The sequence below is a fragment of the Bombus pyrosoma genome, linkage group LG11 (assembly GCF_014825855.1).
Source record: "Bombus pyrosoma isolate SC7728 linkage group LG11, ASM1482585v1, whole genome shotgun sequence".
Taxonomy (NCBI): domain Eukaryota; kingdom Metazoa; phylum Arthropoda; class Insecta; order Hymenoptera; family Apidae; genus Bombus; species Bombus pyrosoma.
This window is the reverse complement of record NC_057780.1, coordinates 11,272,137-11,295,901: the sequence shown is the minus strand read 5'-3', so window position 1 is coordinate 11,295,901 and position 23,765 is coordinate 11,272,137. Positions and strand designations below refer to the sequence as shown.

General features: G+C 29.1%; 3 protein-coding genes and 1 long non-coding RNA gene across 10 annotated transcripts; 2 read left to right on the top strand and 2 right to left on the bottom strand.

Moving 5' to 3' along the window:
- The first annotated feature begins 369 nt into the window (after window positions 1-369).
- Window positions 370-4,880, top strand: LOC122573060 (neuroguidin-A). Of its 2 annotated transcripts, none has more exons than XM_043738983.1 (4): window positions 370-483; window positions 1,087-1,612; window positions 1,717-2,067; window positions 2,186-4,880. In XM_043738983.1, the coding sequence occupies exons 1-4, from the start codon at window positions 475-477 to the stop codon at window positions 2,209-2,211; spliced, it is 912 nt and encodes a 303-aa protein (XP_043594918.1). In that variant the 5' UTR covers window positions 370-474; the 3' UTR covers window positions 2,212-4,880. The 2 variants fall into 2 exon arrangements, with proteins under 2 accessions (XP_043594918.1, XP_043594917.1); XM_043738982.1 differs by lacking the exon at window positions 370-483 and adding an exon at window positions 536-1,006.
- A 135-nt stretch (window positions 4,881-5,015) lies between these two features.
- LOC122573062 lies at window positions 5,016-8,001 on the bottom strand. The gene is made up of 3 exons (XR_006318653.1): window positions 7,906-8,001; window positions 6,441-7,797; window positions 5,016-6,366 (listed from the first exon to the last, which is right to left on the bottom strand). It is a non-coding gene; the product is annotated as an uncharacterized LOC122573062 (long non-coding RNA).
- Window positions 7,615-14,169, top strand: LOC122573058 (eukaryotic translation initiation factor 4E-binding protein Mextli). Of its 5 annotated transcripts, none has more exons than XM_043738974.1 (11): window positions 7,616-7,753; window positions 8,783-8,901; window positions 9,066-9,206; window positions 9,292-9,461; window positions 9,543-9,738; window positions 10,009-10,080; window positions 10,986-11,046; window positions 11,132-11,420; window positions 11,500-11,752; window positions 11,823-11,944; window positions 13,317-14,169. In XM_043738974.1, the coding sequence occupies exons 2-11, from the start codon at window positions 8,793-8,795 to the stop codon at window positions 13,419-13,421; spliced, it is 1,518 nt and encodes a 505-aa protein (XP_043594909.1). In that variant the 5' UTR covers window positions 7,616-7,753; window positions 8,783-8,792; the 3' UTR covers window positions 13,422-14,169. The 5 variants fall into 5 exon arrangements, with proteins under 5 accessions (XP_043594913.1, XP_043594909.1, XP_043594911.1 ...); XM_043738976.1 differs by lacking the exon at window positions 7,616-7,753 and adding an exon at window positions 8,133-8,206; XM_043738975.1 differs by lacking the exon at window positions 7,616-7,753 and adding an exon at window positions 8,149-8,283.
- Window positions 14,170-15,180: 1,011 nt separating this feature from the next.
- Window positions 15,181-23,191, bottom strand: LOC122573055 (DNA topoisomerase 1). Of its 2 annotated transcripts, XM_043738968.1 has the most exons (12): window positions 23,002-23,191; window positions 22,685-22,730; window positions 21,742-22,135; window positions 21,358-21,671; window positions 21,127-21,278; window positions 20,830-21,036; window positions 20,592-20,756; window positions 19,716-19,807; window positions 18,376-19,349; window positions 17,839-18,289; window positions 17,622-17,771; window positions 15,181-17,519 (listed from the first exon to the last, which is right to left on the bottom strand). In XM_043738968.1, exons 1-12 carry the CDS (start codon window positions 23,041-23,043, stop codon window positions 17,417-17,419), a joined length of 3,090 nt encoding a protein of 1,029 aa, XP_043594903.1. In that variant the 5' UTR covers window positions 23,044-23,191; the 3' UTR covers window positions 15,181-17,416. The 2 variants fall into 2 exon arrangements, with proteins under 2 accessions (XP_043594903.1, XP_043594904.1); XM_043738969.1 differs by lacking the exons at window positions 19,716-19,807; window positions 20,592-20,756; window positions 20,830-21,036; ... (3 more) ...; window positions 22,685-22,730; window positions 23,002-23,191 and adding an exon at window positions 19,456-19,661.
- Between the last annotated feature and the right edge of the window lie 574 nt (window positions 23,192-23,765).

Genomic DNA, 23,765 nt, shown 5'->3' with positions numbered 1-23,765 from the left:
TATTCTTTTATTTAAATCATTTTATCTTATGCTATTCTGATTTATGACTAATTTAGTTGTGAGAAATAATATACCTAATGTTCAGTACGATATCTAGCATGTTAATTATTATATAGAAAGTGTTAATTAGTGTGTTTATTCTTAAAATTCCCGCAATTTTTTATCCTTGCAAATGAAAAGGAAGTGAATCTTTTATAAATGTAAAATATTACTTAATAAACAATTTAATCTATTTCGTTTCTATATGATAAATTCATAATATATAAAAATAATTATTTATAAATTGATAAAAGTTTAATTTTGATAGGAAATGGAAACATTTTTACTACATAATAGAAGGTGTTTTGATCAAGCTTTTCCGAGCGAAAAAATATACCCCCGAAAAGGAAAATATCGTCCCACGTGGGGACTCGTTTAATTACAAGTTACGTTATTTAGATATGCATCTGTTCGGTTAATTTTTATTTCAGAACAATGGTACAGGTGAGTAGAAACTTTTAAGTATATTACATTGATAAATTTCCATGCAGTGTGTCTAAATCAATGCATTTTTCTATCAGGTCTATTGGAAATTTTTGATTGTTTTTTTTTTCCGTTGTCATCCATTAGTAAATAGGAAAGATGGCAGCAGATTATTGCGCTTTTTTCCCGTGCATTCACGGGTCCGACATTTTTCTTAAAATTAAGCCTTTCTACAAATTTTCGGGTGAAACTTATATAAAAACATTGGTTACGCTTCAGTTTTACGAACAGAATTTAGCGCGTATTTCATTTCTTAAATAAAATGTGATTAATATTGAAATAAATAGAATACATAGCGATTTTTGTATATTGAACTTGTGTCAAATACGGTGAAAGACCAAATAGAAATTTTAAGTGATGTCCTTAAAGGATATTTGAATTTATGTGAAATAAAAATTTAATATTTTATGAATGAATATCCCATTGTGAATTGTTTATTTATAAACATTTTTTCTTTTTTAAACAAAATATGACAATAATGAGGGTATATAATTTTTTTTGTGTATATAATGTGTATATCTAGATTGTATATGTTATTTTAATAATGAAATATTATGTTTGCAGGCAATTGATGAAATGGAACAAAGAGATCTCCCACAGGCTTTTCGCTTGCTTGGGGAGATGAATGCTAATGTTCTACAAGTTAATCAACTTGTAGACAATATGTTAGTCCGTGTCAAAAATGGGGAAATTTCTACGGACAAGGGTCTTAGTTTCCTAGAAATGAAATATCATATGTTACTTTCTTATCTGATTAATTTGACTTACGTAGTTTTGAGAAAATGTTCAGGAGAACGTATAGAAGGAGATCCATCAATCGATCGCTTAATTGAAATAAGAACTGTCCTAGAAAAAATCCGACCAATAGATCACAAACTAAAATATCAAATAGATAAACTTGTTAAGACTGCAGTAACTGGTACTATTAACAGTGATGATCCAACTAATTTTAAAGCGAATCCAGATGCATTTGATAGTAATGATGAAGAATCTGATAGTGATCAAGATGGTAAAGTAGATGGTTTTAAACCAACACAGGCAAGAAAATCTAATATTTATGTACCACCAAAACTTGCTGCGGTACATTATGGTCAGTATTTATAAATGTATATTTGCACAGTGTAACAGCTGTAATATAATATTTTAAGGTAGAAAATTATAATACATTAAATATTTCGTATTTTTCATTTGCAGATGGAGATGAGACAGTTGCTGAAAAAATTCGTAAATCAGGAGAAAGAGCTCGTAGGCGTGCAGTATCAGGTGCTGTTTTAAGAGAGTTAAAAGAAGAATATTTAGATGCGCCTATTGAAGATAAACACGGTTTAGGGGAAAAACAAGCTAGTCTAGGTCGAGAAAATAAACGGAAGATAGAATATGAAGAAAATTATATGACGCGCTTACCTGTTACTAAACAAGAAAAACACAGACGTCGCCAAATAACAACTCTTGGTACACTTGGAGAGGAAATTACAACTTTCGGGGAATCATCTTCTGTATCTGCTAAAAAAAGAAAAGCTCAGAAAAAAAGCAAAGCTAAAAAGAGTAAATATTTAAATTTAGTTATTTAAATTTAAAATTAAAATAGGAATTTAAATTTAGTAAATATGCTTATATCATACTGAAGTATTTTATTTACAATACAATTTGTATTTTCTTATAGGTTTCAAGAAAAAACGGCATCATTAAATCGAGTTTATAAAAATTTGAAAAAGCTGAATTTCGTACAGCATTAATAATTAAGGTAAAATGCAAATTTACTTCAATTCTTCTTGACAAACGCAGATGCCATTAATACTCGTTAATAAGTTAAGCTAAATAACTCATAAACAACTAGTAATAAAAACAACAATCGTCAACGGTGAAATAAAATAGCACGATGGTAATTTATTACTACATAAGACATACTAATGGTCGTGTAATTGATAATTATAGTTAATAATGATTTTAATCTTTAATTGTTGTCTAAAATCAATTTTTATCTGTGGAGTTGAAATGTTCCATAAGTCACAAGAAATGATATTCTGACGATATTAAGTACATGAAGAATAATGTCAAGGTACATACGAGCTTAACTTATAAAAGAAAATTACGTGTAATCGTGACACAATTAATCAAATAATGGATTTCGGCTCCAAGATCTAAAATTGCAAGTTAAACGTACAAGTTGAAAGCAGAAAAATTTTCTGCTTTATTTTGAGATATTCTCCAGCTATAGATGAGGAAACCAGTAACATAGCAGGAGGGATGATATTGAATTAATTGTTACAGAAGCGTAAAAATCACAAGACATTCAATGCAAAAATTAGAAAATTCAAGTTTAATGAGGAAAACGACTTTAGAAATTGCAAATATTCTGCAACTTCTAAATATTGTTCATCGTGCGATATCGCGTGTCTTAGGATTTTCTCGCTATTTTAGAGTAGTGTAGTAGTTAATAGTTTTACTATTATATGTATGTTTCGTTTGTGTTTTCCCCTGGTAAACTGTTGAGGCTATTATATCTTGATGTGAGTCATATTTTATGTTAAGTTTAATTTTTTACAATGTGTTCATGCATTGTATTTATTGTTTTAACTCTAGATTGATTTGGTTAAGTTGTTAAACTTATATTAAAAGTAATATAAGGATAACACGAATGTGTCAAAATTCAAAATTAATATTGTCAATTTCTCGATTTCTACTTAAGTTTACTGTATTTAGTTTCTTAGAGAGGGGGTATGTGTGATATTGAAAGAAAAACTAATATACGAAGACTAGAGCGAATATCACTTCTGCAATAGAATAAAGAGTTTGTACAATCAAATTGTAAAGAGCATCCATATCTTGTGCTTAAATAGGTTCCATTTTTTAAATATTAGATATAACTTTGGGTATCTTTTTAAACCCAAATGTTTCCTTTTAAGATAAAGGGAGAATGATGGTAAATACATTTAATGCAGATCATAACATGGATATTTGTATCCAGTAGTTGTTCCTGCAGAAGTGATCCGCATTACCTTCAAAAGTACTAATTCGCTATATGCTAACCAAGGGCTCAACCATCCATAGATGTTATATTTTTTACAAAAGTGTTCATAGATTGAGCCAACTTGGTAATGCATGATGTTACATATGCCCTCTCTTTTTCAATCTGTGAAGACGATTAAAATGTGATAAATTATTCATCAAATAATAGTTAAAGAAACTAACAGAATAGCACAATTGCTGGGCATTATTTACAAGTGCTAGCAAGCCTAATGTCAGCAGCCTTGTCGTATTTGGTAATGAAGTTGGAATACTGAATAGCGGGAAGATTTTGATTAATGATATCAAGGTATACTTACAAAATCTCATGCCTGTTTAATGTATGGCATGCACAAAATAATTAATGAAAAATTACAATCGGTTTCAAAATTTGCCCGACATTTAGTTTTCTCATACTTTATACATAGATGATAATTTTTGAAGCACACTTACAACTGAAATAACTGTAAGTCCAAAATACTAAATACTATACTCGTGTGTGTGCGTGTGTGTGTGTATATTTATATATATACATATATACATAGTGTATATTCTTCGTTTCTACATTCTGAACTGTTTATAAATGCTCATTGAAAAATATCATGCTGTTTGCAATAAGTAGAGAAAAAATTTCAGTTGAAAGATTTATGATTACATCTGTTTGTTAAAGATAAATTTTCCTAATATGTTTTACATATTTTGGACTTATAGTGAAAGTGTATGGGTGTGAAAAATATTCATATGAGACACATATCCACACACAACATATAGCAGCAAAGTAATAGGGTTACATTGAATACACTACCTCAAATCAATAGAAATATGGATTTACAATAATAGAACTGCGTCAGTTGCGTTTACATTGTTGTGTTATTGTTCATTTATACATTTACTGATACGGTAATTTTGTTGTGAAATATAATGGAACATATTATGCCTTATGAAGAGAAGTATTTAGAGTTTGTTATCTTTGACCTGCATAGCAGGTATGAATTTTTTAGCAATGTACAAAGGAAGCACAAAGTATGTAAACGTTACTGCGGGCAGGGAGTTTAAAGTAGTCCTTCAAATCCAACAACGCTGCCGAATAACAAACTAAAAAAAGGAGAAACAAAATATCTTTGCAGCAAAAACGAGTATAAAATGATTTATTGACTAATTCATAGTCTGAAGAATGTAATGTTTCATTTATTGATGAATTTTCTATAATTTATGTACTAAGACAATTCAGTGTATGTGAGAGAGCGAAAGTGAGCGCGTGCGAGAGAGAGAGAGATTTACCTGTATATTACAAATGGTTATTATGAATGAATTATTATTATAAATTAATATTATTATAATTATTATGATTATTCTGATTATTATTATATTATCATTATCATCATCATCATCATCATCATCATCATGTAGAATGCTTCTTACTGACTGAATAAAATGTTTTCAATGTCAATAATTTATTTACATAAAGGATGTAGCAAGATAAGGGGCTCGAAAGTGTACGTGAACCGGTTTTACTGTACCGTACCAAAAGGTAAGCTTACCAAAAGAAAACATCGTAAGGCAATTTTCAATCCTTTACCTCGACCAAAATGGTAATAGTTACAGAATGAATTTGAATTATCCGTCTTTATCTTATTTTCCCTATTTAATAACATACAAAAATTCTACATCATTATAGATACGATTATGTATGTTGAAAACTTCTTTTAGATTTTTTCGATGCGAACCTTACGTGAAAAAAAATTAAAAATACTGAAAAATGTGGATTCGTATATAAGTTTTAGAACGATCACTCTTATCTTTATAGTAGCGACATGTCAGTATGACTGTTATTCTCAACCCTTCCTAGATTTTTTGGAAAGGTGTGTCGCAGTTAAAAAAATCAAAAACCAATTTCCTTGAAGATTTTCAGGTAGAAATGTGATTAATATTTTTAAATTTTGTATTCTTTTTACGCAGTGAGTATATTGTATGATTTTTAATATTTGTGCGTTCGAAAAAGTAATATACAAATAAAAGGAATTAAATTGATTTAATCAATTGAAAAAGTATATATATTCCTTATCTTGTACCATATGAGTATCAGTTTCTCATTCAACGTTGTGGATAGCAGAGCGATTAAGGTATTTTGTATATTCCTTTATGGTACCGCTGTGAAATTTTTTATCGCAGGTTCGTGCACGTCACAGCGATCCACTTTTTTGTTATTACATCGATTTTCTTCTCATTATTTGCTACATGACAACAAACGGCGTTCATTTAAAAATGTTTTAAAAGTATTTTAGGAATATTTTATCATAAAATGTACATGCAAATAATTTTGGAACATATTTTAATCTGTCGATCCTTCAACCACGTATTGTTTTACTGTTACGGATATTCTCTAACATTTTATATATTATATAAATGTATAAAATCAGTATTAGATCTTCTGATTTTGAGTAAATGGATGGGAATGGTATTCATTCCTTTTGAAAATTATTATTTTCATATTTATGATCTTTTCTTTTATGTAGGGATTCTGAAGACAATACATTGGGAAAAACTATCATTCTTTTTCAAATTGAAAAGTAATTGCTTTAGAGATAATGGCGTATAATGGTATGGATAATTGGAGGCAGCTTTCGTCAAAATGAGTTAGCAAGCCTCTACATCTATTGTAAAAGTATATCAGAGATTCATCCGTAAAAATGGCTTATTCTTATATGTAGCAACCTTCCATCTAGTGTTTTCGATCTTATGCTCAATTATAATTGTCATGTTGTGAAAATATTTGGGAAAATTAAGGAATTTGCTGAATGTAAACCTTTTAGCTTAATTTTTATTCCATTTTTTTCCCTGGAAAATTCCTGTCATTATTTGAAAAATTCTTAATTGACAATGATATTTTAAGCATCAATGCTATCTCCTACCTGGTCCATTCTTATACCTACTCAAAGTGTTGTTTCGTGATTGAAGCGTATCTTTCCACTTAGGTAAGTATAACATATTCATCAAATAATTCTAATTTCACATAACAGTATATGTAATTTTTCTATAATGTTATTCATCTAAAACTGTCATAGTTTGTAATTCAAAACTTTCGTATCGTTTTTTGTTTACTTCAATATTTTAATATTCAATGGTACAAGTAAACGTATTGATAGCCTTTTCAATAGAAAAACAATATTTTACCAGTGTCTCCTGCATTTCATTATCTTTAAATTACAACACAAGTTAAACCACATTATTTAATTCAACTTAAGACCTTATTACTTTATTACTTTATTGTCCTGCTCCGATGTAATGTGTCTCTTCAGGTAAAAGATCAGTGATTACTAAATATGTATGGTTCGCGAAAGATCGTCGGTCTTGAGTTGAGTCTTAAGGTTGAGAATAATAGTCATGCTAACATGTCGCTACTATAATAATAAAACAGTGATCGCTCTAAACTGCTATGCGAAATCTACATTTTTCAGTATTTTTTTGCGCTTCAACACTAATGTGTCTATAATAACCCAGAATTTTTGCATGCCATTAAATTTGGAAAATAGGATAAAAAGAGATAATTCGAATTCACTCTGTAACTACCCTTCTGGTAAAGATAGAGCGCTGAAAATTAATTTACGATGTTTTCTTTTAGTGAGTTATTGAACGGTGCACCACAATGATGCATGATAAAAATCGGTTCAAGGACACTTTTTGTTCCTTATATCCTGGCTATCTTCTTCTATTGTATGAAGTTGTACGTAAAAGTTTAAAAAACGCAGAAACCTCCATCTGGGATCATATAAACAGGTCTCGATACTCATACTGAAAGTGGGCGAAAGCATGGCAGAAATCGCTCAAAGATTGAGTCGAGACAAATCAATATGGAAAGCAAAATGGTTTCCATCCAGTGCGTGCATGACATGCTATGCATGTCTCAGACAGAAACAGAGGCATTCTATGCATCTTTGTTTGTCTTGTAATAACAAGAACTTTATCGTCTTCCATATTGATTTTTCACGACTCAAATTTTGAGCGCTTTTCTCTAGAGAGTGTCGAGACCTGTTTATGTAACCGTGCTTTCATCGAGCTAAGTTGCTTCTGCTAGTGAATTTTAAATAACATGTTAGTATCACTGTTGTAAATTTAAGACACTTGAGTATACCTTCGTAACGTATGTCAACGACAGTCGACATATCTTACCGATTTCTTTCAGACGATCTGCCTGTCGTTGATCTGTGGCACGGTCGACGTGGTGGTAAGTGACTTTTTAATTATAAAAATTAAATTGTAGATACTGCTCTTTAAATATAACAATTTGGTTAATGTTAAATGTTAAGCGTTTTTTCGACGTGATGTGCCTTAGCTTTCATAATTTTGGATTTTACAATGTTCATGTTAATGTCCTACCTTAATAGAATTCAGTATTTCGATGTATACATAAAGAATTTTCTTTATGTTATTTGTCTTGTACTTTGCAAAATTTAAATAATTCATTATATTTTTTCTCCTTTCCTCCCCCCTTTATTTCTTGCTCTTCCCTCCCACCTTTTCTCCCCCACTCTTGTTTTCTCCTTTCTTTTGCTTACTATCTCTCTTTGTTCTTTGCACATTTTCCCTCTTCTTCTAACGTGCCTTACAAGATGTCGAAAGTACCAAAGGCGCTCGCATGGAGACCGCATAAATTATTTTTATCGCTACGTAGGCTACGGTAAAATAACCTACTATTGTAAAGACTCTACTTTCGCACCAACTCCAACAACTGTAGCAAATATTGTTAAAATTCACGTTAGTACATTAAATATTCAATTTTTTTTCCTTTGATATTGTTTAGTATTTTCTACATAAACCACACTCTGTTCCGTAGTTATTTTTAAATCACCCGCGGCGCAGAACTACATATCGAAAATTTTGAAGAATACCCTCTACAAAACGATTAAACTTAAGATAATAAAATATCCTTCTCTTCTTTAATTTCAAAATGATATTAAGTTGCCAGAAAAATGCAACATCTGTATAAATATTGATCATACAAATAATTGCTTTTATTACATTATGAAGTAGCGTCGCGTTAGGAAGACTTTCAACAGTGTGTGAAAAGAAATCGGCTAGAAAATTCTATACTTATTTTTACTTTCTTAAAGGTAGTGTTTGAAACTTATGCTTTCTAATTATGTGAAAAAAATAAAGGCTATATTGGTTAATTTCATTAAATTGTATTTAATCCTTATCTACTTAGTAGCTCTGTTTAATGTCCTTTTTTATTCTTTGTGTTTGTTTGTTTAAGATTATAGAGAATGGCCGCAACACAACTGAATCGAGCTCGAACCATCAAGAAAATCGAAAAACCTCGGCCGCTTAAACTTGCTCAACGCCACGCGACCGTCGATGGGCGGATTACGACTGGTAATATATTGCTAATTAATGTACTTATATAATGTATCATTTATTGTATTACATACGTAAGACATGCATATTCAATTTTATTCTCTTATTCACTTCCTTTATAATGTTTTAATTATTGATTTTGGTTATTATAGTTTATCAAATTAAAACATTATATTTTACAGTGGAGGACATAGTGTCCTTAATCGACAATGTTGCTATGCAACTAACTAATGGCTTCCATGATCGAACGCTGCAAATAAGTGTGATTACAATGTGTAATCATTTAAAACTTTGTGCTCCTCAATTAGAGGCTATTTATAAAGGTATACCTTAAAATAATATTTTTAATATAAAAAATGGAGTGAGGTCAAGATATTAATAATTTCAATTTTTTTTTTTAATTTATAGATCAGCTGGACAGAGCTTTTGTGGCGATCAGAAATGGAAGTCAAGACGAAAAGTTAGATTTGACGACTAGGGTTCACCTGCTGGAACTTATAGAATTAAGAGCCAAGCAATGGCGTCACACAGATTCTATGGATGTATATTATACACAGAAATTATCGCATTTAGATAATGTATGTCATCCTTATATTTTATTATATTATGTTTTATTATAAATGCTATGGTTTGTAAAGAAGTCTAAATGACATTAATAGGCAGAAGCAATTCCTGACACACCTACAAATGTATTGTCATCTCCTATGGCAACAATGACTTCCCCTACTGTGGCACCTATTTTAGGACCTGGTGAAGTTATAAAAAATAGCGGCAAATTTGTTAAACCGACGCGTATTCCTGGAAAAAACTACTGTAAAGATGAAGTTGTTATACGTAACAGTGATTCTGGTAAAGGTAAGAGAAGTTTAAAATTTTTTAAAATTATATTAATCATATGTATATTGTAGATGAAATATACATACATGTAAAACATCATAATATAATGTAGAATACGGCTTACTTGTTTTAATTTCTGAATGGTTTATTTTAATTTTAAGTTACCGTTGCACTATATTTTTGGATCTGTTTATTGATATATCTTATATTTTGTATACTGTTTTTCACATCTATTGTAAGTAGTAAGTATTATGTTTCTACTTCTAAATCATTTGCACAAAAATACAGTGATGGGAATAAAAGGGCGGCGGGTTCACATGATCGAAGAGCTCAGCCAGACAATCATCTCCTTCCAGCGAGGTAAACAAATAATTTGCAGATGGCTTAATAGCATCATGTTCACGCATTACAAAAATAACTAATTATATATTTTTTAATATCTTTACATACCTAATATTTCCATTACATCAATCCACTTTATAAAGTAATAGAAATTGGAGTTTTTTGTTCTCATGATTAAATATTTTGTTAAATATTTACTATATATTCACATATAAAACATTAGTAAAATATATTGAAAAACTTTCCGTAATAAAACGTATAAATAAATGGGTTTTGTTCTTACAACATTGTAAAATAAATTTATGATAGCAAGTGATATTACATTCATGAATATAATTTATGTTGTAACTTACATTTACCTTTATTTGCATGAAATATTTTTTCTTTATATGTTATTATGTTAATCACTTAATGATATTGTGAAAATTCGATTGTGTGATTACTCAAAATCTTTTTTTACTGTATGACTGTCTTGATTGTTATCACATTTTATTATCATTAGTATGCATATTGTTTGCAGCTTATTAAATCACATTTAAGTAAGTATAAAATGTTGAATAACATTTGATGTTATTATTACAATGTTATTCAGTGTTTTATGCATTTCATACTATTTTGTTTACTGCTTATAAATGCTTACAGTTTTAAACATATCTAAAAATTTATCTTATCTCTTTTTACAGGAAATGTTTACATAATTAATGTTAAACTTTTTAATGTTTTAATGCATAAATAATTTGTTTTGGAGTGTTTGAACATTACTTATATTTAATAGATATCTATTGATATATAATTTTGCATTGACAAATTGCACATTAACCACAATGCAAATAAGACTTACATAATAAATTTTAATTGATAACAAACATTTGACATTTTATTAATATTACAAAATATGTTTGACATACTGCTTTTTTTTGTAGTAAACCCTGGAGCCAAAGAACGACTTGTCCAAATCACGGGTACTTCCGAGGACAAGATACAGTGAGCTCAATTTTAATTTTAATTATTTACTATTCTATATTAAACTTGGAATATCTAAGTTACTTTTTATCTATTATTATGTCAGTTACGCGAAGGATTTGATAAAAGATACGATTCAACGAAATGCATCGCCGGTGAGATTGGAGCAAGGTGGAGGAGAAAAAGGAGCCATGGGTGGTTCTAGCTCCTCACTAAATAGTAGTGCGTCAGACGAAAGTAATCGATTGCAACATCAGCAACAAAACTCTCGTTTACGAAGTTCACTCCTCCACAGCTTCTCCACCAACGACGCCAGTATAGGCGAATATAAATATACAGTTACAGTTGGTAACCAGTCCTTAAAGATCACAGGATGCAATCTCGACCTTGTTAGGGTAATAATCTTTCTTTTTTAAAGGTATAAATTAAGTATCTTATTTGATGTATTTCTAACACAATTACTTTGTATGCTAGACTGCAAAACTAGTTTTAGACGAATATTTCTTGGGAGATTCTGAAAATTTCACAAGTGGTATAGAATATTTCAATTTCGAAGAAGAGTCTCCATTTTCGATCTCGTCTTCCAGTACACAAAAAACATTGTTAACTCCAAATAATACAAACGAAGTAGGCCGAGAATTAAATATGGATAGTACTGCGACGTCAGAAAGTGAAGAAACTTATAAACCCTTTATTATACCTGAACCAAGTTCATCAACTCAGGGAGGTAATTATTTTGAGTGATTATTGAAAGCTTTCAACTACAAAAGATAATACTTTGGTAATACTTTGTTTAGTTCCAGAAATTAGAGAACTCACATACGAGTTTTTGTTGCTGTGTTCAACAGGCCCTTATGCTAAACGACCGCCTGCAGATTGGGCTCGTATTCAAAAGGAATGTCCCAACATTGTTCGCAAGGTACATCAATGTGATACCAATGCTAATCACCTGATGTACGACAGTGTTATTTACTAATTTTTTCTTGCAAGATGATACAAGATTAACGCCTTGAAATTAATTTGACTATTTTGGAATTACGTCTATTCCCCGTATTGAAATGTGCTGATGCTAAAATAACTGTTATATTTTTACTTATTTCACTTTTGAAATATTAGATATTAAATCTCACTACATTATTAGAATCAGTAATAGCATAGAAGAACAGATATTTTCCATTAGTGGAAGGCATTTTCACGAAAGTATCATAATTCCTAAAGTCTAATATTTTCTAACTTTGATCAGTTAGAATTGATTCCTAAGCTCTTTTTTCCTTAGCTTATATTTTTTCCGTTGGAAATATTAAATTACAAGGCTGATATTTTAATTCATATACAATATATATATATATGTATATATATATATATTTAAACCAAAAGTTTAGAACAAGCATGATTTTTGTGATATTTAATAGCTTCAACCAAAAAAATTGTTTTGACAGTATTATGTAGATGTGATTATATATAAAACTTGTTATATGTTACTTATAATGGTTTTTTTATATTGAAAGCAATATAATTTGCCCTTGGGTTATAATAATATATTGATGTTTATTACTGAATATTATTGCAGTAGTATATGTTTATTTCATTAAATAAATTAGATTCATAATATATATTATTATTAAATAATTACGAAAAGTTCTTTTTTCAATCATATTCTTCTATTTTATTACTAAAATATTTATTTTTTTAATGAATTAGGAATTTGATTACTAATGTAAATCAAAAACGAAAATATGTCGTGTTATGTGTTTGTTATACATTGTATGTAAATTTTATATTCTCTCAAGTTTCCCATATACGTCATTATTTAAATATTATGATTTGTTTAATAGTTGCATAGTATGCTATGCATATTAAATTTAAGTGATTAATATTAAATGAATTTAAGAAAACGTTATTGCAATTTTTATTATTTTAGTGATATTATGTGAAAAAAGTATTAAATTTTACATTATATAAAAAGACTTATATACTGAATGTTATTGTATAACACTTATGGAATTTTTAAGATAATAAACATTTTTACTTTGTATTTTTTAAAATCATGTAGTACGTACATTATAACAAATGTGTGAAATTCTTGTTCAACTTCAAAATTATATTAGAAAACGTTTGTGTAACTACTCTAAAATGGCATGCATTTACATAAACCATTTAACACTTGCTTTACAATTCCAAAGCATGCTGCTTATAACATCATATCCAGGTAATGTAGAAACTACAATGGTTACTTACAATATAGTTTGTTATTAGCAATTATGCAACTAAACTTTATTTTTATTTAACAGGAACCGATTCGCTGGTTCGAACCGGAGACATATAAAGCTAAGGTGGCAGCTGCTGGTCTTGTTACAGTATTGACGATCGGAGAAGGAGAAACTGATCCAGAATGAGAGAGATTGCAAAATTGTTTAATCACCATGAAATTGTATGTATTAATTTACATCGATTTTTATCTCGATGTATTGTGATAAATTTTTAAAAGTAAACTGGTATAATGTTCTGACATGAAGGAATAGGTATTATATGAGTAACATAATATGTATTGCCGAACTTAATTGTAGCAATACAAAATGACTAGTATGAATATCAAGATATCCGCTAATATTTAAAATTGTTTTCAAAATAATTTAATATTGTAATATTTTAATAAGCATTTATGCTTTCTTATATTACACTTATATGCAGCAAATTTGTGGAATTCATTTAAAAAAAGATGTTGTCTATTTCTAATTAATCGAACGTGTCTTGCAGCAATATTTTTAATTTATTTTACAATGGTACATCCATGTACTGTTTTATATTTCGTAGTAGATGGAAGAAATTTCAATATCTTTATTATCATTACTACTGCTGCTATTACTCCTATTATTATTACTATCACTACTACCACTACTACTATTAGTATTGAAATACTTCATATAAACACTTATGAAAGACAATAAACGATTTTTATATTTTTAGTATGACATATAGATCAAATTACGGTACTCATAAAACATAGCTTATGCAATTCATAATTATTGAATATTGTCAAGTTAAAAAATAGCATTTCCATTAATAGTTTTGAATTTAAATTAACGAAGGAAAATTGTTAATTGAAAAAAGAGCATAATATTACTAACAAATGATTGTTGATTGGAACTGTAAATAAAATTAAATTTAACATTGTAGAATGCAATTTATGTAAGCATTCAAAAAATGCTTCAATTTTTGATGCATAATATATATTTTGTTACATATAACAACTGTAACAAAATAGTGATTTAACATAGTCTAGTCTACCTTTCTAAAGTAGGAACTACTATTTTGGTAATTACTCTGCTGTGACATAATAGCCAAAAAAAAAAAAGAAAAAAAAAATGATTTCATTTAATCTTAAATCAAGATTTTATATTTTATATACTAAAACCATGATACTGTGTAATATATATTATCAATTATATGGAGAGATAAAAACAAGTTTTTTGCTTCTATATCGATTTCCGTATAATTAATAATAAGGATTAATATTCAATGCTGCATAACAAATTTTGTATTATAATTAATTCAAGTTTATTTTTTATTAGATATAAAATTGTATTTCAATAAGTTATTTTTTTTGTTATGGTATTACTTCTCTCCTTTCAGTTAAAGATTATATTATGTATTGTAAATGTTTCATTAGCCAGAATATAAATTACAAATATATTGTTAAGTTTCTTCGATTATTTTTGAAATTACGCACTACATATCTTTTGACATGAATTATTTGAACATGTAAAATATGTTATTTCTGTATTTTATTTTCTGGCTTGAAATATTAGGAGAATATTTAATATTTATTTGATCTGGGACTAAATTATGTTGCACGCACACGGAACGTTATGTTTGTATGTTTTTACAACTTTTAATATTTATTACAAATTTACACAATTATTTGATTTAAATTATTAATAATTTATTACTATAAACACTAACTGCAGTAATATAATAGTATATTATTGTACCTTGCTCTTTAATAATAAACCAATAAAAGTAAAGTATCGTCGGATTATACTTTTTTTTACTTTAAAATAAAGCACACCTATAACTAGATGCGATGTATTTTGAATCATTGGATTCTATTAATAGTAAGTATGTGAACATTCAGTTATTATGTAAATAAATCAATTTATCTTTTTGCACTATAAGTTTTATTATTCCAGTATCGTATAGAAATGATAATGTCCGAAATATACATACACCTTCAATTTGTGTACACTTCATTGTACTAGATATCGATTGTATTTTTACTTCTCACTTGTAAAAGTTAAAAATGTTATATCTGATGTTATGTGCATAAAACATTTGATATTAGAGGCCTATGTACTGATTGTATTTCATTATGTCATGTTAATTAGTTACTAATTTCTATATCGCAAATGACTTTAATAAAGTAAATTAAGAGTAATGTGACACATACGCACATATATATCTTAAATTCAGTCTACTTGATCATCGTATAAGTTAATGTAGTCTGATATACTGTACTAGTTTCATCTTCAGAAATGTTTATAATCATTAATATTTGAAAAAAGACAATAATATAAAAAGATAAATATTATAAGAATTTACTACTTTAGACAGTAAAATGTTTGAAATGAATGAAACATTCATTTTAAATTATTAATGAGATTAGAACATGACCAAACTTACTTATATATCAAAAACTAGTTTGTAGCATAACAGACGATTAAATTATGCGACTCTTGATACAATAATTGGCAGTTTTATGAGAATAGTGGCCTTTAATAACTTTGCGACATTTCTTAAAACGTATTAGTATACATTCTATAGTTTTAAATAAAATGAACTAACTTACAATTGTGGTTGTTATTAACATAATGTTTTAATACAAAAGTTATAAAGAACCACCATTCTAATTACATATTTGTATAATTTTATAATTGCAGCTTCCTTAAATATATATATTTATATATGAGTGTAAAAAATTGTATGTGTTCATATGCATACAACACAATGATATGGGAATATTCTGTCAGTGACGAGTAATTAATATTCAATTTAGTAAGATGAATGAATATTTTTATGATGGAAATAATATATTTATTATAAAGTCTACAATCTAACTAACGTGAATATATCCTAAGCTACTGAAAAAATTACTCGTCTCTGATCCATATTCCAAGATAAATAAGCGAATAATCTATTCTAAACATGATTTACTTATAACAGATTAAAATAAGGTGTTTCACACACACATACTCTGAAATATTAATGTATAATTTGAGTCCCATGAGTCATATAAACAAAGACATTCTTCAAATTTAGAATATCTTGTACAAATGATTTACAGGTATACATTAGGAAAGGATTTTGAAAAATATTGCAATAAATTTGAGTATCTTGCTATTAAACAGTAAACAAAATTCAACTATGGCTATAAATATGATAACTAATTTGTAACATATTGAAGTATTTTTTTTTTTTTACAATATTCTATATCATGGTGATCACAAGGTTTTTATGTGTACGAATATTAAAAAAATGTTATAGATACACTGTGTTCACATTTATTATAGACTAAACATTTTTTTTATAAAGCATAAATCGCTAAAAGCAATAATCTATTTTTTAAATACATTAATATGTTATAATTATCATTCGAGACGCTATATTTCAATCAAATTGGCTAACCACAATTTCGATTTGATAAATTTTATACTAAAAAATTCATATAGAGCGCGCGACTCTAACTTTAATTAATTGTCCATTGATGACATTATACACTTATGAGAAAAGACAAATTAAAGGAATATAAAAATTAGCTGCTCATTCGGCAGTCACATTTTTTTTAGATCTAATACACATACCTCTTTCTTACTTGGCTGGCAAAGTTTTCATAGTTCTATGTACAATGCAGCAACCAATGTTTATTGTGCACTTCTAAATTTAGAGACTGTAAAATTCTTGTTCTAATGAAGTAACTGAGCTATATTCTCTAAATTTAGATCACTTGCACAAATTTTGCTTTTTTAATTCACAAATATTATAAATTTCTACCTAACACGAATTTAAATTTTCGTCAACTATTCAATTTTAGTTTCTAATATTTATAAGATCAATTAAACGTCTATATGCAAATGCGACCGCTAAAATTTTTACGCGATGATTGCTAAGCGATCAATTCTAGATTACAAGTATGTGCTTATTACATACTGAATATAAAGTCTTTACCGAAATTTAACGTAGTGTTCTATACAAAATATGTCTTCACATTTTCACATTTATTTTTTGTAAATATAGAAAATTATACCATTACTTTTTCCCTCAATAATTTTAACGAAAATTTCACTAAATACAATCAGTGGGAGTTATTTTTCGTAATAATCAATCTTCTATGGGGTTAAAATACATAATCTGGTCCTGCCATGTCTATTGCCCATCTGAACTTATCCCTCTGAGTCTTATTATAAATCTTCTCAATAGGGACATTATGTTTCTTACACCTAAATAATATAAAAATAAAAATGTAAGTGCTGTGCATTTATTGTAATATTGTGCTTATGATTGCAATATTTAATATAAAATAAAAGAAGAATCAAAGTTACCATGCAACTGTAATTCTAGGATCCAAATAATTCAACTTGGAGGTGCCTAGAGCAATTTCTTTATTTTCCTCTTTGTCTGTTGCTTGAACCTCCAATTTTGTCAGTTGCTCTTTTAATCTATCAAGAGCCTTCTTCTTCTTTTCATATACGCTATAATAATAAATACACAATAAAGTACTTAATACTACTTAATTTTTAATAATTAACCAATACGTACACTTTTTCTTTAACAGATCCATGTTTTGCATCACGTTTAGCTTCCTTTACAGCATGTTCTGCTTCACTTATAGCTTGCTTCTTAGCTTCTATTTTTGCCTTAAGATTTTCCATAGATTTTGCATGTGTTTTAGGCACTGAACGTTGATGATTACACAATATTGCAACAGCTCGATTTGCTCTATTATATGATAAAATCTTTTCTGCTTCTGTATCATCAGGATTTGTCAATTTATCTAATTGCTGCTGCAATGTCCATGAAGCATTATATGTCCTAAAGACCTTAGCAGTGAGACCTTCCATCAATTCATTTAAATGTTTATTCATAACGGTTGTATTAAGACGATCAAATAAATCATCACTTGGTGATTTATTTTCCATAAAAAGTTGTAAGTTTTTGAATACTCTTTTCTCTACTGGCACTTCATTGTAATACCTTATAGAATCTTTACCTATAAACACAATAAAAACATATATACAAATATTATACTAAAAAATTTCACCTTTATCTAATTTATAAGCAAAAAATTCACCATACCTAAGAAGTCAAATACAACTACATATTCCTTTCCATCCTTTTGCTCATGTAATGTAATGTGTTCTACTCGTAAAGAACAACAACCTACAGTATCTGCTTGATCTTCATCTTTCTCGTTACCAGCTCTGAGAGCTAATTTGTCTATAAAATATAATGCAACAGCTCTTTGTCTTATACGCATCTCCTTACTTTTCCAATCTTCCCTATATTCAGCACGAATTTTATCTATTAATTGTGCTAATTTTCTAGCAGTCTCATATTTCTGCCAATCTTTTTCTCCTTTAAGTTTGCTTGATGGATTAAGCATAACGTATTTCACTTGTCCTTGAATATTCTCTGTCCAAGATGCAAGCCAGGTAACGTTAGGATCGTGCCGAACTTCCTTCCATTTATGGCCTGGTGGTGGCTTTGGTATATTAGAATCTTTGGAACAATTAATAAGAATATCTTCTGGCATAACTCTTCTTTTCAATTTGCCCATTTTAGGGTGTTCACCACGACCTCTGAATAAACCAGGCGGTTCAATCTTAAAATTACCTATTTTTTCTTTATGTCCATCAATAATGCAAAAACCATATTCTTTTTGAATTTGTTCATTCATTTCTTTTATTTTCTGCTTTTCTTCTTTTGTCATTGCTTTCCGCTCTTCGCTTTTTTGGACAAAATACGAATGCATTTCTTTAAAATTGCACTTACTCAAGTCATTTATTTTAGCCCTCTCTGATTCGGTCATCACTTCTCTCCAATCATGGAAGAAGTTATTATTAAATGCAGACTTTGTAGTATAATCGTGATCTAACATGCGTGCATAGAAAGTCGCAACTTCTTCTGCATCTTGACTTAATTTCATTTCTTTCCCACAGTAATAAAATTTTACATCAGGGGGAAGTGGCTCATAAGGAGGTGCAAATACTGGTCCTTTATGTTCCAAAAATGTCCATTTTGTCCCATCATTTTTTTTTTCTTCTTCCCACCTATAACGATTTTTTCATTTAGTTTTATTTCGTATTTGTTTCATTATATATTCCATTAATCTTAAGGTATTACAATATATCTAACAACATGCTTCAAAAACTTAACCTTAAAATAGATAAATATTTATGGACTTCCAATTTTGTAGAACATTTGCATCTATAAATAAAATGTAAATTTATCGAAAACATTATTCTGATATTTGTAATAACCTTAAACATATTTTGCTTTAAAAAATATGCATATAAGTTTTACTATATTATACTTCATCTGAAAGATGTATTCACGCATACACACAAAATAAGGTTAGGACGATATAACCTTATTTATTTACACGATGTAGTTCTTCAAATAATAAGAAACTTTACCATTTCCAAACTTCTTGTTCTTCTTCTTGCTTCTTTTTCCTTGGGCTAGAATTTTCTCCCTTTGATGCTCTTGCACCTTTCTTCTTTGGTTTCTGTAAATTTTTTTTTATAGTTAATCCTTTCGCTCCTAACGTTGGATATATCCGGCATTCACATAACCCGTGGAGACGAATGCGGGATATATCAGACATGCACGATGTGACCCACAGCGACATGTACAACAAAATGGTACAAAAAATATATATTCCATATAATTGATGGAATATATTGATGGACGTGCTTATGGAATTTACATTGTCTATACAAATTGAAAACCAACAAAACAACATCAATTGTAAAATTTCAACTGAAATTAACAGATCAAATTTTTAAGAAATATCAGAAAAAACAACCTGTCATCCTATTACACCCGGAAAAAATCACCTATCAAGACTCAATGGAAGACATTTTCCTTCACTTTATGAAGCTACAGGAAAAAATAGATCACAAAGATGTGTTGTGTGTGCGAAAAACTCTAAGAGACGAGAATCTCGTTATCAATACCAAGAATGTGATGTTGGGTTGTGTGTGTTTCCATGTTTCAAAACATATATGGAATTAAATAATTAATCACTGTATATTATTCTTTCACTATTTTCAATTGTTAATCAGACTCTTTATACCTATTAAATAAGTTCATATCTTTTATGTATATTGTTTTAAAGAAAAGTCCCTTTTCTTGCAAGATAAACTGTCCACCCATAATGTGCACACTTTCGGCACGAGGTCCAGTTCAGTGGTGGCGCTACAGCGGACCGAGCCGCCGTAGCGAAATTATTAAGTAAGATTATAACATCATTAATGCATATAAAGAATATATGTAAAGAATCACAGTACTTGTTCAATTTCGTCTTCGTCTTCATCATCTTCATATTTTCGCTTTTTCTTCTTTGCTTTTGTATCATTCTTCTTTGACTTTTTACGCGCTGAAAGTGGGACATCATCTTCTTCCTCTGAATCTAAACTTCTTTTAACACTTGTAGGAGCCATGGACCTTGCACTCTGTATAATTTTTATATTATAATATACATATCTAATTTTTAAATAATAAAAATTTAATATAAATTTGACTTACCAATGGCATATCTTCATCCGATTCTTCTTCAGTTTTAATTGTTGTATTATGAAGATCTGAAAGTCTTGTGTCATTTCCATCAGTTGAATCCATACTACCTTCTTCTTCATTCATAGCTTCTTCGTCATCCTCATCTTCTTTAATATATAACGGTTGTTCTCCACCACTGTCATCATCATCTTCAGGTTCAATTTGTGATATAGGTTCCTGTAATTTATTATTTTAAATTTGTTTAATTATTCGAATTCATTTGTTTTAAGTATAAGAATAAATATATTAGAAAAAGTATATATGTACTTCTTTAACTTCATGCTTCAAGGTTTGGCCAACATCAATATACTGAAATACTTCATTTCCTATGTGATTAGGTTTTATATCCATTACTTCTTCTTTTACTTTAATTTCTTCCTTCTCCTTCTCTTTCTTATCTTTATCTTCTCTATGTTTTGCTATAGATTAGATAAAATAAAAATCAACAAGTTTATTCTTCGTTCATAACTTTGTTGTATACCTTATGTTATAACTTACATTTTTCTTTCTCATGACGATGTCGATCTTTTTCTTTATCATGGCGATGTTTATCTTTACTGGACAAATTATGTTTATCTTTGTCTTTTTCAGAAGAGCGATGCTTTTCTTTGTCATTTGCATGAGATGTGGAATGTCTTTCCTTGTCCTTTTCTAATGAATGTTTTTTCTCCTTTTCTTTATCCTTAGAGACATTTTTGTCTTTATCTTTGTCACGAGAACTTGAACTTATACTGTGTTTGGATTTATCCTTATCCTTACTTTTCTCTTTGTCTTTCTCTTTGCTTTCTTTGTCCTTGGAACTACTGTGATGTCTGCAACATAATTTGTTGTATATGAACATAAAACTCTGTGTGATCAAATACAAAATTATATTAAATATACCTGTCTTTATCCTTGGAACTTGAACTAGAGCTAGACCTGTGATAATGTTCTTTATCTTTGCTTTTATCCTTTTCTCTATCTTTGCTTGAAGAACTACTACTTTTGTGTTCTTTATCCTTGCTAGATGATGAGTTACTCTTTCTATCCTTATCTTTATCTTTGTTACTACTGCTACTATCATGTTTATCTTTTTCTTTAATAGAACTAGAACTATGTTTATGTCTATCTTTTTCCTTTTCCCTGTGATCACTTTTATGATTTTTATCCTTCTCTTTGCTTCTCTCTTTGTCTTTATGATCTGATTTATGAGATCGTTCTTTATCCTTATCCCTATGTTCGGATTTGTGTTCTCTTTTTTTGTCAAATCCATTTGACATGCCATTTATATGAGCATCTAGAAATATACATATAATATATGTATACACACACACACAAATATATATAATATCAATTGTATTTCAAAATCTTTTTATTGAAAAAATAAATCATTTTGCAAGTAATTATTTAAATAAAATTGCATAATTACTAAAATATAAAAAAAAATTATTTGTATTTCTCAATAAAATTTATTACGGCTATATTTCGAAATATTTAACTAAATGTGAAATGCAAAAATAATTTAGAATGTATTGTATTCATTTAGTTAAAAGAGGCAAATTAAGAAACATTCCATAATTTTTACTTTAAAAAATTGAAATTCTAAATTCTCGTAATACAGAACGTGAACAAATGCCAATTCAAAAAATAAAACTAAGTTTGAATTGCAGGAAGTCGTAAGTAGTTCGGACGCTTCGTCAGAGTCGAAACACGTGTCAGACCGGTCGGGTCGTTGGCAGCCTTAACTCTTTGGTCGTCGCGTTGAATTTAACATTTGCTGCTATAAAGTTCTGATTTCAGCTATGTCAGATTACATGCGTTAAAACTGTACGAATAAACCACTTACCACTATGATTTCCAGTCACATTACTGTTCTCCTTGATCTTTTTTTCCTGAAACAATAAAATTTACATATAAATATCATCTTAATAAGATCGTAGCATGGTATATAACTATCTACTCCTCCGTTGGACTTAACGTCTGGCAGTGTGAAGCGAGCCAGGTAGGACTTAGTCGCAGACGCCATTTTGGGACTTAGAAAAATTTTGCGTCCACGACTATGCCGTACGTACAAGAGAAAAGCCGTAATATAAGACAAAATATTAAAAAACTGTACACGTAGCTAAACGCAGTGAAGCAAATAGATATTAAATGGTCACTTACTGAGTCGGAATTCGACTGCGTTGTCGGTTGCTCGAGCTCCATTTCTCGTACAAACGCAACTGATAGACTTTAGCGACGCAAGGGCTAACAGAAGCGAGAGAAGCAAAGAAGACTGGGGGCACACACACCACTATCCGACTATAAACTTCGCGTGAGACTACAGCCGAGCTTACGCTTAGATAGGAGACCCAGTCTAAGTATCAAAAATATCTAACTGCGCATGCGTTTCTTTGCTCCGCCTCTTCGATCCCCAATACAATCCCTTCCACCGCAGTTCGTACCTGCCTATTCAGTCGTTCTCTTCCGATAATGTTCCGTTATGAACATAACGCTAACAATTTTATAAATAAATCATATGAGAGTAATTGTTAATGTATCAATTGCGTTTTCCTATCGATGAAAATCGCTTTAATTTTGAAAAGAAATATCTAATTTTTATTCAACCGTTGCTACAAACTTCAATTTTAAGTGGAGATGTTCGTGACATATAATCGAATATATATCGAGATTCATAACATAGGAAATATATCTCATTAAAAAATTATTTATTGTTAATTTCTTAAAACTTCATTAGTAATTCAAAGGAATATACAAAGATCTAGGCTATTGTGTGATATGATTTCTATAATATTAACCTTTTATAGTTCTGTTAATTCGCTTTTTATATCTATGGCTTATCTAAGGAAAATAGCATGCACTTGTAATTAATGGCATAATATTATATAGAGGTTAACAAGGCTTACTTTATGTCCAAATTTAACGAG

Excerpts from the sequence above, each read along its gene's own strand:
- LOC122573058 (XM_043738974.1), top strand. The coding sequence starts at position 8,793 with ATGGCCGCAACACAACTGAATCGAGCTCGAACCATCAAGAAAATCGAA. Across the intron at positions 11,421-11,499 it reads GCAATCTCGACCTTGTTAGG|ACTGCAAAACTAGTTTTAGA; the intron begins GTAATAATCTTT and ends TTTGTATGCTAG. Across the intron at positions 11,945-13,316 it reads GTCCCAACATTGTTCGCAAG|GAACCGATTCGCTGGTTCGA; the intron begins GTACATCAATGT and ends TTTATTTAACAG.
- LOC122573055 (XM_043738968.1), bottom strand. The coding sequence starts at position 23,043 with ATGGAGCTCGAGCAACCGACAACGCAGTCGAATTCCGACTCA. Across the intron at positions 20,757-20,829 it reads CGGATGAAGATATGCCATTG|AGTGCAAGGTCCATGGCTCC; the intron begins GTAAGTCAAATT and ends AAAATTATACAG. Across the intron at positions 19,350-19,715 it reads GAACAAGAAGTTTGGAAATG|GTGGGAAGAAGAAAAAAAAA; the intron begins GTAAAGTTTCTT and ends AAATCGTTATAG.
- LOC122573060 (XM_043738982.1), top strand. Across the intron at positions 1,613-1,716 it reads ACTTGCTGCGGTACATTATG|ATGGAGATGAGACAGTTGCT; the intron begins GTCAGTATTTAT and ends TTTCATTTGCAG. Across the intron at positions 2,068-2,185 it reads AAAAAGCAAAGCTAAAAAGA|GTTTCAAGAAAAAACGGCAT; the intron begins GTAAATATTTAA and ends ATTTTCTTATAG.